Source organism: Oncorhynchus kisutch, linkage group LG6 (assembly GCF_002021735.2).
Source record: "Oncorhynchus kisutch isolate 150728-3 linkage group LG6, Okis_V2, whole genome shotgun sequence".
In the NCBI taxonomy this organism is placed as follows: Eukaryota; Metazoa; Chordata; class Actinopteri; order Salmoniformes; family Salmonidae; genus Oncorhynchus; species Oncorhynchus kisutch.
The window spans coordinates 51942261-51957523 of NC_034179.2; the positions used below are offsets into that span (position 1 = coordinate 51942261).

General features: G+C 43.4%; 2 protein-coding genes across 5 annotated transcripts in view; one reads left to right on the plus strand and one right to left on the minus strand.

The window, feature by feature from the left end:
- Positions 1-9140, plus strand: part of LOC109892963 (serine/threonine-protein kinase 10) — a 44657-nt gene extending 35517 nt beyond the window's left edge. Inside the window, exons 10-19 of the mRNA XM_020485891.2 lie at positions 477-607; positions 1444-1567; positions 2531-2710; positions 2793-2885; positions 3009-3138; positions 3693-3817; positions 3968-4156; positions 4431-4556; positions 4803-4916; positions 5939-9140. Of these exons, the coding sequence (XP_020341480.2) occupies positions 477-607; positions 1444-1567; positions 2531-2710; positions 2793-2885; positions 3009-3138; positions 3693-3817; positions 3968-4156; positions 4431-4556; positions 4803-4916; positions 5939-6079 (1353 nt within the window). The 3' untranslated portion in view covers positions 6080-9140. The remainder of the gene's footprint in view (positions 1-476; positions 608-1443; positions 1568-2530; positions 2711-2792; positions 2886-3008; positions 3139-3692; positions 3818-3967; positions 4157-4430; positions 4557-4802; positions 4917-5938) is intronic.
- A 469-nt stretch (positions 9141-9609) lies between these two features.
- LOC109892965 (SH3 and PX domain-containing protein 2B-like) overlaps positions 9610-15263 on the minus strand; it is an 85558-nt gene continuing 79904 nt past the window's right edge. For all 4 annotated transcript variants that reach the window (XM_031826924.1, XM_020485892.2, XM_020485893.2 and 1 more), the window contains 3 exons: positions 14795-14841; positions 14513-14638; positions 9610-14348 (listed from right to left, as the gene is read on the minus strand). In XM_031826924.1, the coding sequence (XP_031682784.1) occupies positions 12681-14348; positions 14513-14638; positions 14795-14841 (1841 nt within the window). In that variant the 3' untranslated portion in view covers positions 9610-12680. The remainder of the gene's footprint in view (positions 14349-14512; positions 14639-14794; positions 14842-15263) is intronic.

The following is a 15263-nucleotide window of genomic DNA, read 5'->3' on the forward strand; positions in this document are numbered from 1 at the left end:
ACTGGCAGGCAGACTATGTACAATGCTCTCCATACACCACCACCTCCTTTAAAGACACACTAGTGTGTTGTCGTCATGTATCATGCCAAGGAGACTGACTTGTTGTTATATATATAATTATTATTATTATTACGTGTGTGTGTATGTATATATATATATATATATATATATTTATTATAATATATATATATATATTTATTATAATATATATATATATATTTATTATAATATATATATATATATTTATTATAATATATATATATATATTTATTATAATATATATATATATATATATATATATATATATATATATATATATATATTTATATATATATATATTTATTATAATATATAACAAGAAAATTACTTTTTTTTACTGTCCTAATGGTAAAAATAACACTACTGCAGTCACTCAATCGTGGTATTGTGACACTAAACACACACTGTGGCCCCTAATAACTCCCTGTCTCCTCCAGGACTCTCGTTTCTCCAGTAAGACGTTGAAGCGCACCAGGAAGTTTGTCATTGACGGCTTGGAGGTCAGCGTGACCACATCCAAGATCATCGGCGATGATGAGAAGAAAGATGAAGAGATGAGGTTTCTCAGGCAAGTCACACTGCTTCCTTGAAAACCCCTTTTCTCCCTGAATCAAGGTCAGGAAAAGGTGCCCGGTCTACTCCTCTCTGTATAAAACAGGATCTTTGGTATACTGAGAGTTGTTGAGTGCTTGGGGTGGTGTTCAGATGTCATATTTTGTCCATCCTGGTCTGGTCTTTGCCCTTGTGAGTCAAGTGTGAACAACCTAGCATGGAACATACTATTTTTGTGAGTGAAAAGGAAGGATTGTGATAAGTTCCTAACAGTGATAAGATATTCAGTATACCAGTAAACAATGTATACCAGTCACTGGTTTTGATATGGGCCAAATATTTCACTATTTTGCATGAACATGTACGAGTCCCTAAACTGCCCCAATTTGAAAACAAATAATTGAAACTTGGTAGAGGATTCTGAAACATCATAAGTTAAAGATCCGGAGCCAAGTGTGCCGTCATTGCCATCTAGTGGTGATCATTTGACACCACACTGTTGGTTCAGGCAGTGTCAGAGACTGGTGATGACTCACACACTTACTACCTGGTAGTCAGATTCCTCTAAGCTCTATGTTCTCATTGTGATGGAGGGAGCAAGGCTTTCTCATGAACTCTCCTCTCTCCATTTTGAGAATATATTCCCCAGTCTGTCTTCTGATATGAGAGGCCAATTTGTCTCATGGTGCTTAGAATTGATTGTGTACATTGTTTTGACTATTTATCAGATCTTTTTATGTGGAATTATTTGCCTCCAACTGTTTTTACTCCAAGGCAATGTCATCTCCCTCAGATTGTCAAATAGTCTGTCAAGGTCAAGACCGTAAGAGTATTTGAACTGTGTGTGTGCAGGCGTCAGGAGCTCCGGGATCTGCGGCTGCTGCAGAAGGAGGAGCACCGTGCCCAAGCGTTACTGAACACAAAGCTGGACGCTCAGAAGGAGCAGATGCAGCGACGCTTCGACCAGGAGATGAACGTAGGTCTAGCCACACCCACTGACACTATAGTCTTGCATCGGGTTGGATACCCACGGCTGTTTAATAAAAATAAAAAAAATCTCCCATGGTTGGGGTCGCAAGAATTTTCAGATATGAAAATGGGGTCGTGGACAAAAAAAAGTTTGGGGAAACCATGGCCTAAACTCTTGTAGCCTGAATTTAACTGATGCGTCTTGCTGACAATGGGGCCCTTTTAGAAAGAAAAGTTGGGACAACTGAAAAGGAGCTGAGATTTTAAACATACGAGAATGGTTGAATTGGCTATATTTAGAGACTCACGGATCGGCTCTTGGAACAATTCTATGCTGGTGGGTCGGGTTGTGTAGAAAAATAGTGATATCGGGTGGGGTTCGTAATTGATGTGGCCGGCGCGGGGCTGGTGTGTACTGAGAGACCTTGACATACATTTTTATTTATTTAAATAGAGACAATTGGTATCTACTCCCACTAATGTGTAAAATACCAGAATTTCTCCAATCCACACCAACACCATAACATCTCTCTTCCTCTGTTTATGGAAGGACAGAACCCCTGAATGAACTCTAACACCCACACTCGTGTCATATCAACATCCCTTTAGATATCTGTCCGGTTAAGGGAATCCCTTTTCCACAACCCTCCCCTCGCCAAGAGAAACATGCGTTACATCGGTCTATGAACAAATAAGGGATATCCTCTGCAGAGGAGGCTGGTGGGAGGACAGGCTCATTGGCATGGAATAAATGGAACGGAGTCAAACACATGAAATATATGAACCACGTTTTGACTCCATTCCAGTCATTACAATGAGCCCGTCCTCCTATAGCTCCTTCCACCAGCCTCCTGTCTATCCTTTTTGATATTTTCCAAACCTTCCCAGCTTTGTCCTCTCCAGGATCATGGCTACTTATGAACAGGTTTATTTCTTGGTGAACTTAATTCCTTCTTTCTGCTCCTCAAAGGCGAAGAAGAAGTTCTATGACACAGAGCTGGAGAGCCTGGAGAAGCACCAGAAGCAGACCATCGAGAAGATGGAGACGGACCACGCCATTAAGCTCAGGGACGAGACCAAACGCATCCGCTCCGAACAGGACCGCGACTACAACAAGTTCCTGGATCAGATGAAGCGCAACAAAAAAGAGGTGAGGGAGTGCGTGTAGACGGTGAGCATAAAAATGAAAGGAGTGTTTTATTAAGTCATACGTCTTACAATCATCTTTCCAGGTGAAGAATGACATTGAGAAGCTCCCCAGAAAGTCACGGAAAGAAAGCATGAAACAGAGCATGAACACCTTTACACAGATGAAACAAACGGAGGTAAACACAAGCGGCTTTCTTTATCGCTCCACCACTGGCTTCTAAATCCATTTAACATGCTAACGGTAGCTAGCTATAATCAAATATTAAAATTCGCATCACTGACTGTTTCCTGTGGTTTAGGAGCAGAACTTCCTGTCGGCCCAGAAGAACCACCTGGACACGACGCTGAAGAGGATCATTTCGGAGAACAAGAGGGAGATCTCCGAGACAGAGAGGCAGTGTCTCAACAAGAAGCAGAACCTTGTCAGAGGTACAAGCATCAGTCACACTGGATGGCTGGGCGCCATCAACACTGTTGTTAGAATGAGAGTAGCTGCTCCTCTGGGAAGGGGTCTAGTAACTCCCTGTGATCTGTTAAAGGGGTGGTTTGAGATTTTGGCAGTTTCCGGAGAGATTAACTCTGTGCAGTTTGAAGGATACACATTGAAGGTAGTATCTGGAGCCATTGCTAACTTCCATTAGCGCAATGACTGGAAGTCTACAAGAGGCAGCTAGCAATGTCTCCAGAAACAACATTTAACTTCCTTCAAACTGCACACTGAGGACACAACATTTTTATCCATGAGTTCATCTGACTCTGGGCAAGTAGAAAAAAAGGGCTTCATTGCCTAAATCTCAAACTATCCCTGTAAAGTACACCTTTGATCTCTGTTTAAGCCCTCAACATTTAACAAATGCTTAATTAGTGTTTATCTTTCACCTCAGATATATTTTTTATCTCTGACTTGAGAGAATCTTTCTCTTCTTCCAACTGCTTTCCAAACCATTTTCATTCACTGGCTGTCTCCACTTTTTGTTCCTCAGACAGGGAAGCTACTATCTGGGACCTAGATGAGAAGAACCTTCATGAGAAGCACCAGTTACTGAAACAGCAGCTAAAAGACCAGTACTTCCTCCAACGGCACCAGCTGCTCAAGAAGCATGAGAAGGTATAGCAACCCTATCCGTGTGGCTGGGAAAGGAACCTCCTGCATTTATCGGGGTTAAACCTTGTTATGCCCAGCTAATATCCTCAAACAACCCCTTACCTTTGCATAATATGTGTGTGTCCTCATCCTCACACATGACTGTCTCCCTAGGAACAAGAGCAGATGCAGTGCTACAACCAGAGGATGATTGAGTTGCTGAAGGCCCGGCAGCAGCAGGAGAAGGGTCGCCTGCCCAAGATCCAGCGCAGCGAGGGCAAGACCCGCATGGTCATGTTCAAGAAGAGCCTCCGCATCAACTCCACGGGCAGCACGTCGGAGGACCGCGAGAAGATCAAACAGGTACCAGACAACTACAGAACGGCCTAGTGGGGGGAGGCGGAGTAAATCAAACATGTAGTAGTGTAGCTATGTGGGATGGAGGGTAGAGCAGGGCAAGAAGGCCAAATAGATGAGCGCTGACGTCTCTTTAAGCAGTCAGAAAACACGTGCAAGTGTTAGCTAGAAAATAGTAATATCATACTCGTGTCACAGAACTGTATCAGGCCTAAGTGGTGTAAACGAATCCCGCATCCCCATCTCTCTCCCTCTCGTGTGTGTGTGTGCTCCTCCCCAGTTTGCCCAGCAGGAGGACAAGCGTCAGAAGGCTGAGCGGCTGCACCAGCAGCAGAAGCATGATCACCAGATGAGGGACATGGTGGGCCAGTGTGAGGGCAACGTCAGGGAGCTCCAGCAGCTACAGGTGACCACAGTACACAACTCTCTCTGAATAATGTCCATCTATAGATCTTTATCTTAATTGACCCTGGGTGTCAAACCCTTACACATCAATTTTGTCCTGAGCATATGCCTGCATGTATGTGGCATAATGTACGATAATAGGAAGATCCACAAATTCTGTAGGTTTTGTAAAGTAGGGAAATAAGTTCCACAGGTACTCCATGAAAAGTGTTATGTAATGACTGACTGTATTGTGGTGTGAGAGCAGAATGAGAAGTGCCACCTACTCATTGAGAACGAGACTCAGAGGCTCAAGTCTCTGGATGAGCAGCACAACCACCATCTCAAGGAGTGGAGGGAGCAGCTCAAGCCTAGGAAGAAGGTATGCGGTCATACCGTTGACATTGAAAAGTTAACATTGGGTGTCATTTGCACTTTACGTTGATGTCCATTACTGTTGTTGCCATTAGACAAGATTTAAAGTCCTACTCCAGTATTCTTTTCACCTTTATTTGTCACATGATTTACTTAACAAATGGTATAGCTCAATAAGTGGGCCAGGTATGCCATGGCACAACTCCTTGAATGGCCTTCCCCTTGACATTTGCAGTTGTCCAAAAAAACACATTTTTTTTCTCCATACACATTTTTATACCGCAACATACATTTTGGGATTTATGAATTAATTATATAGACACACTAGGGATGTAACGCATTGGCCACGATTTCAAACGTTTAATATACGACTGCATCGTTCCACGGACCCCAAACCAATTCAATTGTTGCATGTATTGGTCAAATTTGTATTGATTCAAATGTTACAAATTGCAGATTCACTTTTTTTTTTTTGCTCATATTGCTTTCTTTCAACCTTCTAAATTTTTTACAAAAGATAGGATAACTGATTCCTCTCCTTCAGTGTCGAAATAAGTATGTAACTGTGTTGACAGTCATCAATCTACAAGTCATTCTGCATGCCGAATAACCGTTTCAAAAATAAAATCCCATATTATAAGCTTGTTTTTACTTCGTTTGTAAACATTTTACATGTAAACATGCTGTCTAGCCTCAAATACTTACCCAAATTATGGTTATCTTGGATGGTCAGTCCTGGCATCCATAGCTCTGTCTGTGTATTTGAGTGGTTATTTCTCCAGGCCCATCCCCCAGCATTTGACCAAAACAGAGGTGGGAGTATATGTTATTGTTTCAACTGCAGCTTGCACCTTTTTAAGTTTGTGTACGGACTCTATTTAGTCTTGGTATATTGTTTTTCAGCAGAAAGTTTGAAATGGCTGGCGATCGTTTTTTAAAGTGTCTTTCTCTACCCATCTCTCGTTCTCTCGCCCTCCTATCTCTCCCTTGTTCTCACTTTCTTCTCTCTCCCTCCCCCCTCTCTCCCAGGCTCTGGAAGAGGAGCTGACCCAGAGGAAGAGGGAACAGGAGGTGTTCTTTAAGATGAGTGAGAACTCTGAGTGCCTGAGCCCCAGCTCCCCAAACAAACTCACCAAGTTCCTACCTTACTCTGAATCCTCTACCACATAGACTGGCATCTCACCCCCCCCTCAAACACCCTTATCCCACACCATGCCCAGAAGGACCACTGTCAGCTTCCTCATTCCTCCTGAACTTTTATTTCATTTTTAAGGAATAGTTACGTTTTAAGTCCTGTGTATAAGATTTTATCATTTTATTAACCCAAGATGGCAAAGATTGGTCATATTTTCTTTGAGGATTGTCTTTATCTCCACATGTGCATCAGGCTGCTTGATAGTTAGGGTGTTCTTCATCCATGCAGTGTTTCCTTTTTCATTCTTATTAATATTGCCTACGGCACCAAATTGACTCAGATCCCCATTGGTTTGTCTACCCAATAAGCATGAGACTAACCTAATAGTTAGAAGGGTGTTGTGGGGAGATGCATCCCATATCCCAAAGAGGGTCAGTTGAGGAGCAGTAGTTTAGGTGCAATGTGGAACACGAGAAAAAAAATGTACTTCAGACAATGCTGTGTTGGTGGGAGCCAATGAAAACGCACTTTTGTTTCACTGCAATATCGGTCTCCTTCCAAAGAGTTTCTCGCTAAATGAACACACCCAAGTATGGCGCACATAAACTCAGCAAAAAAATAAACTTCAACTGCGTTTATTTTCAGAAAGTGTCACATGTAAATATTTGTATGAACATAAGCTTGAACAACTGAGACATAAACTGAACAAGTTCCACAGACAGGTGACTAACAGAAATTGAATGGGGGGGGTCAAAATAAAACATGGTGTGGCCACCAGCTGCATTAAGTACTGCAGTGCATCTCCTCATGGACTGTACCAGATTTGCCAGTTCTTACTGTGAGATGTTACCCCACTCTTTCACCAAGTCACCTGCCATTTCCCAGACATTTCTGGGGGGGAAAGGCCCTAGCCCTCACCCTCTGATACAACAGGTCCCAGACGTGGACATTGGGATTGAGATCCGGGCTCTTCACTGGCCATGGCAGAACACTGACATTCCAGTCTTGCAGGAAATCACACACAGAATGAGTAGAATGGCATTGTCATGTCAGGACGAGTCTGCAGGAAGGGTACCACATGAGGGAGGGGGTTGTCTTCCCTGTAACGCACAGAGTTAAGATTGCCTGCAATGATGACAAGCTCAGTCCGATGATACTGTGACACACCGCCCCAGACCATGACGGACCCTCCACCTTCAAATTGATCCTGCTCCAGAGTACAGGCCTCTGTGTAACTCTCATTCCTTCGACAATAAACGTGAATCCGACCAACGACACTGGTGAGACAAAACCACGACTCGTCTGTGAAGAGCACTTTTTGCCAGTCCTGTCTGGTCCAGCGACGGTGGGTTTGTGCCCATAGGCGACGTTGTTGCCAGTGATGTCTGGTGAGGACCTGCCTTACAACAGGCCTACAAGCCCTCAGTCCAGCCTCTCTCAGCCTATTGCGGACAGTCTGAGCACTGATGGCGGGATTGTGTGTTCCTGGTGTAACTCGGGCAGTTGTTGTTGCCATCCTGTACCTGTCCTGCAGGTGTGATGTTCGGATGTACCGATCCTGTGCAGGTGTTACACGTGGTCTGCCACTGCGAGGACGGACAGCTGATTGTCCTGTCTCCCTGTAGCGCTGTCTTAGGCGTCTCACAGTACGGACATTGCAATTTATTGCCCTGGCCACATCTGCACTCCTCATGCCTCATTGCAGCATGCCTAAGGCTTGTTCACACACATGAGCAGGGACCCTGCACATCTTTCTTTTGGTGTTTTTCAGAGTCAGTAGAAAGGCCTCTTTAGTTTTCAGAACTGTGACCTTAATTGCCTACCGTCTGTAAGCTGTTAGTCTTAATGACCGTTCCACAGGTGCATGTTCATTGAACAAGCATGGGAAACAGTCACCCTTTACAGTGAATATATTTGGATTTTTACGAATTCTCAAAGACGGGGTCCTGAAAATGGGACATTTCTTTTTTTGCTGAGTTTATATCAAGTTGACAAATTTTATTTTGACATTTTATTACTTTACAAAGATCAGCACAGAGCATGATCTTCAGAATTCACTTTCTTTCTGTTAACACAGTGAATTAATAGAATTCCCAGCGAAATCAGTTTAACTAACTTGGACTGTAAGTCGCTTTTGATAAAAGCATCTGCTAAATGGCATATTGTATTATATATTAACTTAAAATTGCATTAAAATGCTCAGATCATTTGCCCTTGTTTCGATCAGAATAGAGCCCTAGTTTTACAATTTGATGAGAAGCTTAAACAAGTCAGGGAAAAGTAATTTGTAGGCCAATTTATTTGAGTTTAATTCGAGGGTTGAAGAAAATTTATATTTTTGAGTTGATTGTGTTCATGTCTCAAATGTTTTTCTGTGCTGCATTTTTACTGTAAAGGCAATACTAGCACACTGGATGGGAACTAAAAGGCAAAGTGGAATACTGTCTTTGTAGGAATCTTAAGAGAAGTTTTACATTTAATTAAACGGTATTGGGTTTATTTTCCATTGTTTGTTGATAATACATGTACTGTCTGCTAACGAAAGTGCAATATGTAATTTTTCCTCCACCAAATGTGCCTTTCTTTGCACTGAGGAGTATAAGTTATGAGGTAGTGCATCGGAGCTATTTTGCAGTTAATATGTATCCTGCTGCTTTTGAAAATGGGGCTTGTTTTCTTGACCAATTAGACCTGTTAGATCACTGGAGGCCCGAGTGGCTGCGGATATTCGCTCTTCCCTTCTACTTGATTGATAAATGAAGGTCACTGATTAGTAAGGAACTCCCCACACCTGGTTGTATAAGTCTTAATTCAAAGGAAAAGCCAGCAGGCGCTAGGTCCTCCATGGAATGGGTTTGACAGCACTGTGTTAATCTACAGTAATTTGGTCAACTGTCAGGTACAACTACTCTGTCAAGATGTATTTTAATTAGTTTGTTTTTCTCTCTTCTGTTGTCATTTGCAATGACTGTCTTTTTCTGTCGGTGTTTACCTTTTTTTTAAAAGTTTATTTTGTAAGGGGTGTGAGTGAATGACTGTTCAGCAGAAGGAACCATTGTTGTACATGAGTCTAATAAATGCAAACGTTCTAATGTCTACGCTTGTCCTCAAGTAAGGGCTAGATTCTAGCAGAGCCGCAATGGCTGATACCCGCGTAAACTGTCAAATCCACGTGGCCCCCGGCTTTATACCTAAAGCGTACATTGCCATTGGCTGCACAGAGTTGCATTAATGAGAAATCCCATGCAGCCTTGTTTATAAGTTTGAACATTGGAATGTGATCTGTAAGTTAAACATCGATTAGGCTGATAGAAATCCTGATTTTCAATTTGAGCGTCATTTCTATATAGCCTACACGTTCTTGTTCTGAACTTCTAAAGCGAGTGGGATGGGTGTGGCTTCATGACAATGAAGAACGGCTGCTCAACCAATTTGACAGCCCCAATGCAGTTACACGGCCAAAACATCAACGTGAGTGTCTGCTATCAGCGGTTAACTCTTGATCTAGGTTGCATCCGTTTCCTCAAAATAAAGTTACATTTCCAAGGAAAACCAAGATACCATGTAACTTTAAAAAAAATGTTTATTGACTTGATATGAAAGAGAACCATGAGGGGAAATACACAAGTATTACGAATACAATACAGGACTAAGATGGGATATGCGCAATATGTCAGCGGGAAAGGTGTTTATGCTGCATATCTCAAAGAATAAAGAATGAGCAGTTTCTTTTTATGAATTCATTTTCAAATTAAATTGACCAGTTTAGGGTAAAGCATTACTTATAGCAAGAAGACAATCCATACTGTTTTATTGTAGCGTTCACATCCCTGTGTGCCTCTCCTTATGCTTCAGTAACCAAAGTGTTGAATGCATGTCTTTCCAACCCATACCATAACCCAATCTAGGTTTCACTCACATTCCACGAACTGTCAGGTCTCACTCAATGACTTGACACTAGTGTTGATCATTACAAATCTGACATGAATATAATTACTTGTGTCCTATGCACACTGCCAAAGACCAGAAAACTCCAAGTTACTTATGATTTTAATGCTGGTTAGGGACCTGACACACAGCATTGGACCTAGTACTTTAACATGAGGGGGATGGGAAAAACATAGTATCCAAGCAACTAGGAGCAGAATCAGATCAACCATACTCTGAGATTCTCCAATTAACCTGAGCTACAGGCACTCCCAGCCTTGTCAGTGTGTCTCCTAGGAGACCAACCCTCTTTCTCCATGACCATGGCCCAGTTTCCCAGAAGTATCTTAAGGCTAAGTTTGTTAGATCCTTCGTAGTAGCCATTGTTACTAGTCACACTTAAAGGCTTGTTAGGCCTATTTACCGACTGCCTCACACCACTTGAAAAGCCAAGTGCATCGTTACATGCTTTTTTTTGTCCTTCCATGTCACTTTATACACAGAAGACCTCTGTTAAACACACAATCAATGGATTTTTATCCATCTCTGTGACCACCGATAACTTTAAATAGGCTACAAAGTGGGCAATGTCTTTGCAATTGTAACAAAATTATGCTTCAAATGAAAACCAAGATGACTATAAATGAGTACACTACATTTGCTTATGTATTTTGATCATATTTAAATCAACATCATGTTCTATTTATCTAATTGTAGGCTACTGTCTGCTATTTCCCTCTATGTAATGTGTAGGAACATTAATGCAATGATGTGCCAAATCTGTGATGTAATGCATTCACGGGTAACCATTATAATAGGCCACCTCGATCTTTTCAGCCATAGGCGATATCTCTCTAGGAGCTGATCTGTCTGACCAGTATTGTGACAATTATTTTAAAGGTCAAATTTGAATGGAGAAAGCGGATCCTAGAGAAGCGCTATCTTTCGAACCTAATAGTGTCGACATGTTCCAACGACGCACTTGCTGAATGTTCTCTCTGCGTGGTGTTTTGGGAAACACATGTTACTACTTCGGCTGTAGGAACAATGCATGATTAAGTTCCAACTACGGCAAGGGTGAAAAGTAAACGACAGCTGACATTACTTCATTCTAGAAGTACGAGAAAAACTAACTTTTGCTAAGTCTGGTGCTTGAAACCAGTCAAACACTAATGTAAATGTTTTTTTTATAATTATCACACTTTTTATATTTGAGCACCTTTTTTTTAATGTGATCCAGTATCGCTGTTTATATTTATTAATATTATTATTGCATAAATCGCAGGTCAATTCTCATATTTAGGGGCTGTATTGATAATGGTAGACCTACAGTTCATGAAATCAATAGGGTGTTTTCCACCTATTGTACTGTGAACACCAGGGAAAGGGTCCATTTTCATTTCAATTCAGTCCATCCTGAAAGGAGTTGGACTCCAACCCTGGTATACAATGCAGCTCCCAAAGTCTTGCAGCAACCTTATTTGAGTGTTTTAATACATGGCTGTGGTTTTCAATTGTACATTCTATACTTCCTCTCCATCGGTCTATTAAGCCAGGGGGTTCCCAAGCTTTTTCACTGGACATTTCTGAGAAATTATAAATACCTCTAAGGTATGCAATGACAGACAAGAGGAAAACTGATGCACTGCCTCATTTTAAAATTGCACCTTGTGCATTCTATTACAATGTTCAAGAGTGAGTTGAAAGACAGGCTCACTCCCCCAGTTTGGTAATCCAGATTGCAAACCTGAACTGTCTGAACGGCTGAATAATCTGAAAAGTGCACATCTGTTACAAATCAGCCGCATCAGTATTATGCAGTTCCTGAAAGAAGAATAAACATGTTCACAAACCTGAAAAGATCTGTATAAATGTTTAGTATTAAGCACTCGTCAAAAACGTTGCTTGAAGTGTTAATATTTTAGTACTTGAAAGCCAAAATGTCCTCTTGAACTCCTATTGTAACCTCCGTTGCAGCCTTAGTGGAGGAGGGGTGTTCTTTGAGGAATCTTGAGTATCCATGGCCTTCTGCCTTAGGCTGGTTTTGGCTGTTTGTCTTGTGATTATCTCAGCCAGTATTCACAAAGATTCTCAGAGTAGGAGTGCTGATCTAGAATCAGGTACCCCCCTATCCATGTAATCTTATTCATTAAGATCTAAAAGGCAAAACTGATCTTAAATCAGCACTCCTAGTCTGAGATGCTTTGTGAATACGGACCCCTGGTTCCTCTGGTGTATGGTCTGATTTATTTTCCAGTCAGTTATGACTCCACTCATTAGACTTAAATATATTTTTGAAATACTAACTGAGAAACTAACAAGCTAAATTGCATATATTTAAGCTTAAAGCACTATACCGAGGCACAATATTATAGACGGCTTGGAAAGACATTTGTTCTATTACAAAGCTTGTGATAACATTACTGTATCATAAAATGACATTATAGGCTTGTTGAGTAACATATGGCACAAAAGGTGAACATGAACATTTGCTTGTTATGGATTTTATGCTTAGTCATTTGTAACGAGGATAAAAAGTACAAAAAAAAGAACAATATGCAAAAAAATAAACATTGCTGGTTCATTCTTGCTAAACAAATGGAATTTAACAAAGTAACAAATCTCAATCAAAAAAGGTACCTATAAATAAAAAGCTAATTAAATACAATTAGTCATATTTTTATTAAAAAGGCCAACAGAACCTGTTACCTAGGGTTTCTTGGTCAGGTAATTGGAGGGGATCCAGCCCTCTTTCATTGGCCCTTCTCCTAGATTTTTACAAAACCACCAGCCGCTGCTGTTCCGCTCCATCACCTCGAACACGGTGCCCTCCTTGAAGCCACCCATCTGATCGTCGCCCTCAAAGTCCGCCACGGCCAAGAACAGCTCCTCCTTACTGGGATCCTTGATCAGAGGAGGCAGCTTATCCCTCGGAGGGCCTGGTTTCTCAATTTTAACCAGGGGCTTTGGGGCCACAGGCACTTTTGCCTTGGGCTCCCCCTTGTCCTTGTCTTTAGGCGGGGGCAGCATGAAGGCCTTGGGTTTAGGGGGAGGTGGTCTGCTGAGCTGGGGGGGAGCAGGCTTGGTGTCTGGGAGCTCTTTCAGGGGAGCTTTGGTTTCTGTGGGGCTGGATGGCTCTGAGGTCTTTTTAGGTGGAGGGGGTCGCCTAGGGAGGACGGCTGGCCTCCCTGGAGGTTCTTTGGGGGGGGGAACGGCGGGTTTGGGGACATCCTGGCTCACTTGTCCGTGGCCATTTTGCTGCTTGGGGGGGAACTTGGGCTCGTCGCTGGCCTTGCCATTGAGAGCATTGGGGGCCGGGGGCATCTTGGGGAGTGCATTGAGAGGGGGGCTGTTGGGACGTGGCATGTTTTGGAGAACATTATTAGGAGGGGGCATCTTGGGGGGTACATTACCAGGAGGCATCTTGGGTAAAGCATTATTAGGGGGGAGGTTGGGCGGCGGCATCTTGGGGAGAGCGTTGCTAGGGCCGTTGTTTGGAGCAGCGCCGTTTTGCTGGCTTGTCTCTGCTGATCCAGAGCCTGGTTCAGCTGGCTTTGAAGGCTTCAGCTTGCTCCTCAGGTTGGTGATATCCAGCTTGTTCTCAGCTGGCGGTTCTGGCTTGGCAGCTGGGACGGGTTTGGGCCGGACTATGGGTTTAGGCTTCATGAACAGTGCAGGGCCGATGGCCTCTGGTTTCTCCTCCGGTGCATCAGGCATGGGCTTGGGTGGTTGCTTAGCCACAGGTTTCAGGTTGAACTTCTTAACCTCCTTGGCGGAGACCTTGTGGCCACACTCCAAACCCATCTCATTCTTCAAATGCAGAGGTTTGTTCGTGACCTCTCTTTTGGGCTCGGGGGGCTTGTCTGGCTTGAAGGGGGCAGCTTTGGGGGTGAGCAGGGGCATGATGACCCCCGGGGCAGGGGTTTTCAAAGGCAAGGGTTTGGATAGGTCTGGCCTGGGTTTCTCCACAGTAATCTCAATGTCCGTGCTCTTGTTGATGGACTCCCTGCGGGGTGGCAGGGCTGGCTTCTCCTCAGTCAGTGGGGCAGACGGGGCTGGGGGCAGGGGACCGGAAAAAGCAGATGCCGCCTTACTGGCACTGGACTTCCAGTCCCTGAGCTTGGGCCGGGCTACGGACTCGCTCCCTGCCGTGGGTTCGTCTGGCAGCGGTTTGGACCAGCTGTCCTCTTGCCCCGCACCGCCAGCAGTGCCATCCTCCAGCTTCAGCTGGACCAAGTCGTTGGGCAGAGGTACAAGGAAGTTGGGGCGCGGGGTCAAGCTGGTCTTCTTGTATTTGTCGATGAAGGTGATAGGGGCCCAGCCCTCTTTGTCTTCAATCTGAATGTACCACCAGCCACTGGAGTTCTTCTCTATCACCTGAAAAACAGAAATGAATGAGAATTCAAGGAATCAGGAATCAATACACAGCAGGGGAAGCAGTTAATGCCCTTCCATTCAATCAAAAACGGTTCTCTAGGTTGAATTTAGTAGGCTGTTCACATTCAAGCAAAAACCATCTACCAATGTGTGATGAGTCTCACCTCCACTTTGACCCCAGCCTGGAAGCTGATGCCGTCGGGGATGGTGGTCTGGAAGTCTGCGATGGTATAGAACTCCTCCTCCACCTGGGGAGGGGTGGGTGGCTTGGGCAGGTTCTGCCCCCTCGGCTAAACGGAGGGAGGGTGTGAATAAAGAGTAAGTCCTTATCAGGTTTGACTTGTGGCAGGTCAAAACAATGCAAAACTCATTTAGTCAAATGCCTTTGTTAATGAGTGCTGTTGGCGTCTCATTGTGCGGTTAACTGGTTGGAGCGGGGTACTTACGATGGTGAGATCCCTGCGTGGAGGTGGTCTCTGTCTAGCCCCTTGTTCTGTAAAGGAAAAGGCACAGCACACCTAATCAGTCTCAAAACACTGCCTGCGTTGACATCGACTGCTCATATCAGGAGATATTAGTTCCAGACAGAGGGAAACCAAGGGCTTTATTCAATCTGAAAAGATTTCTACATTTTAAAAGGTGATGATTGCACCGACATTAGCAGTGTTTACCGTGAATGCAGTCTCCGCTAAAAGTGGGAACATTGCCTTTAAATTTCAACCACACTGTAAAGGTGAACTTCTGCCATACAGATTGAAGAGACCCAAAGAGAGCGAGATTACCCACTGGGCACACCACGTCATTCCAATGTGGACATTTTGGTAATGTTTGGTTGTGTTACTCTGACATTTCAACCTTTTTAATTCAGCAACTCATAAAGACAGACAGAAGTTTGTTGAATGTGTTTTCAGTATG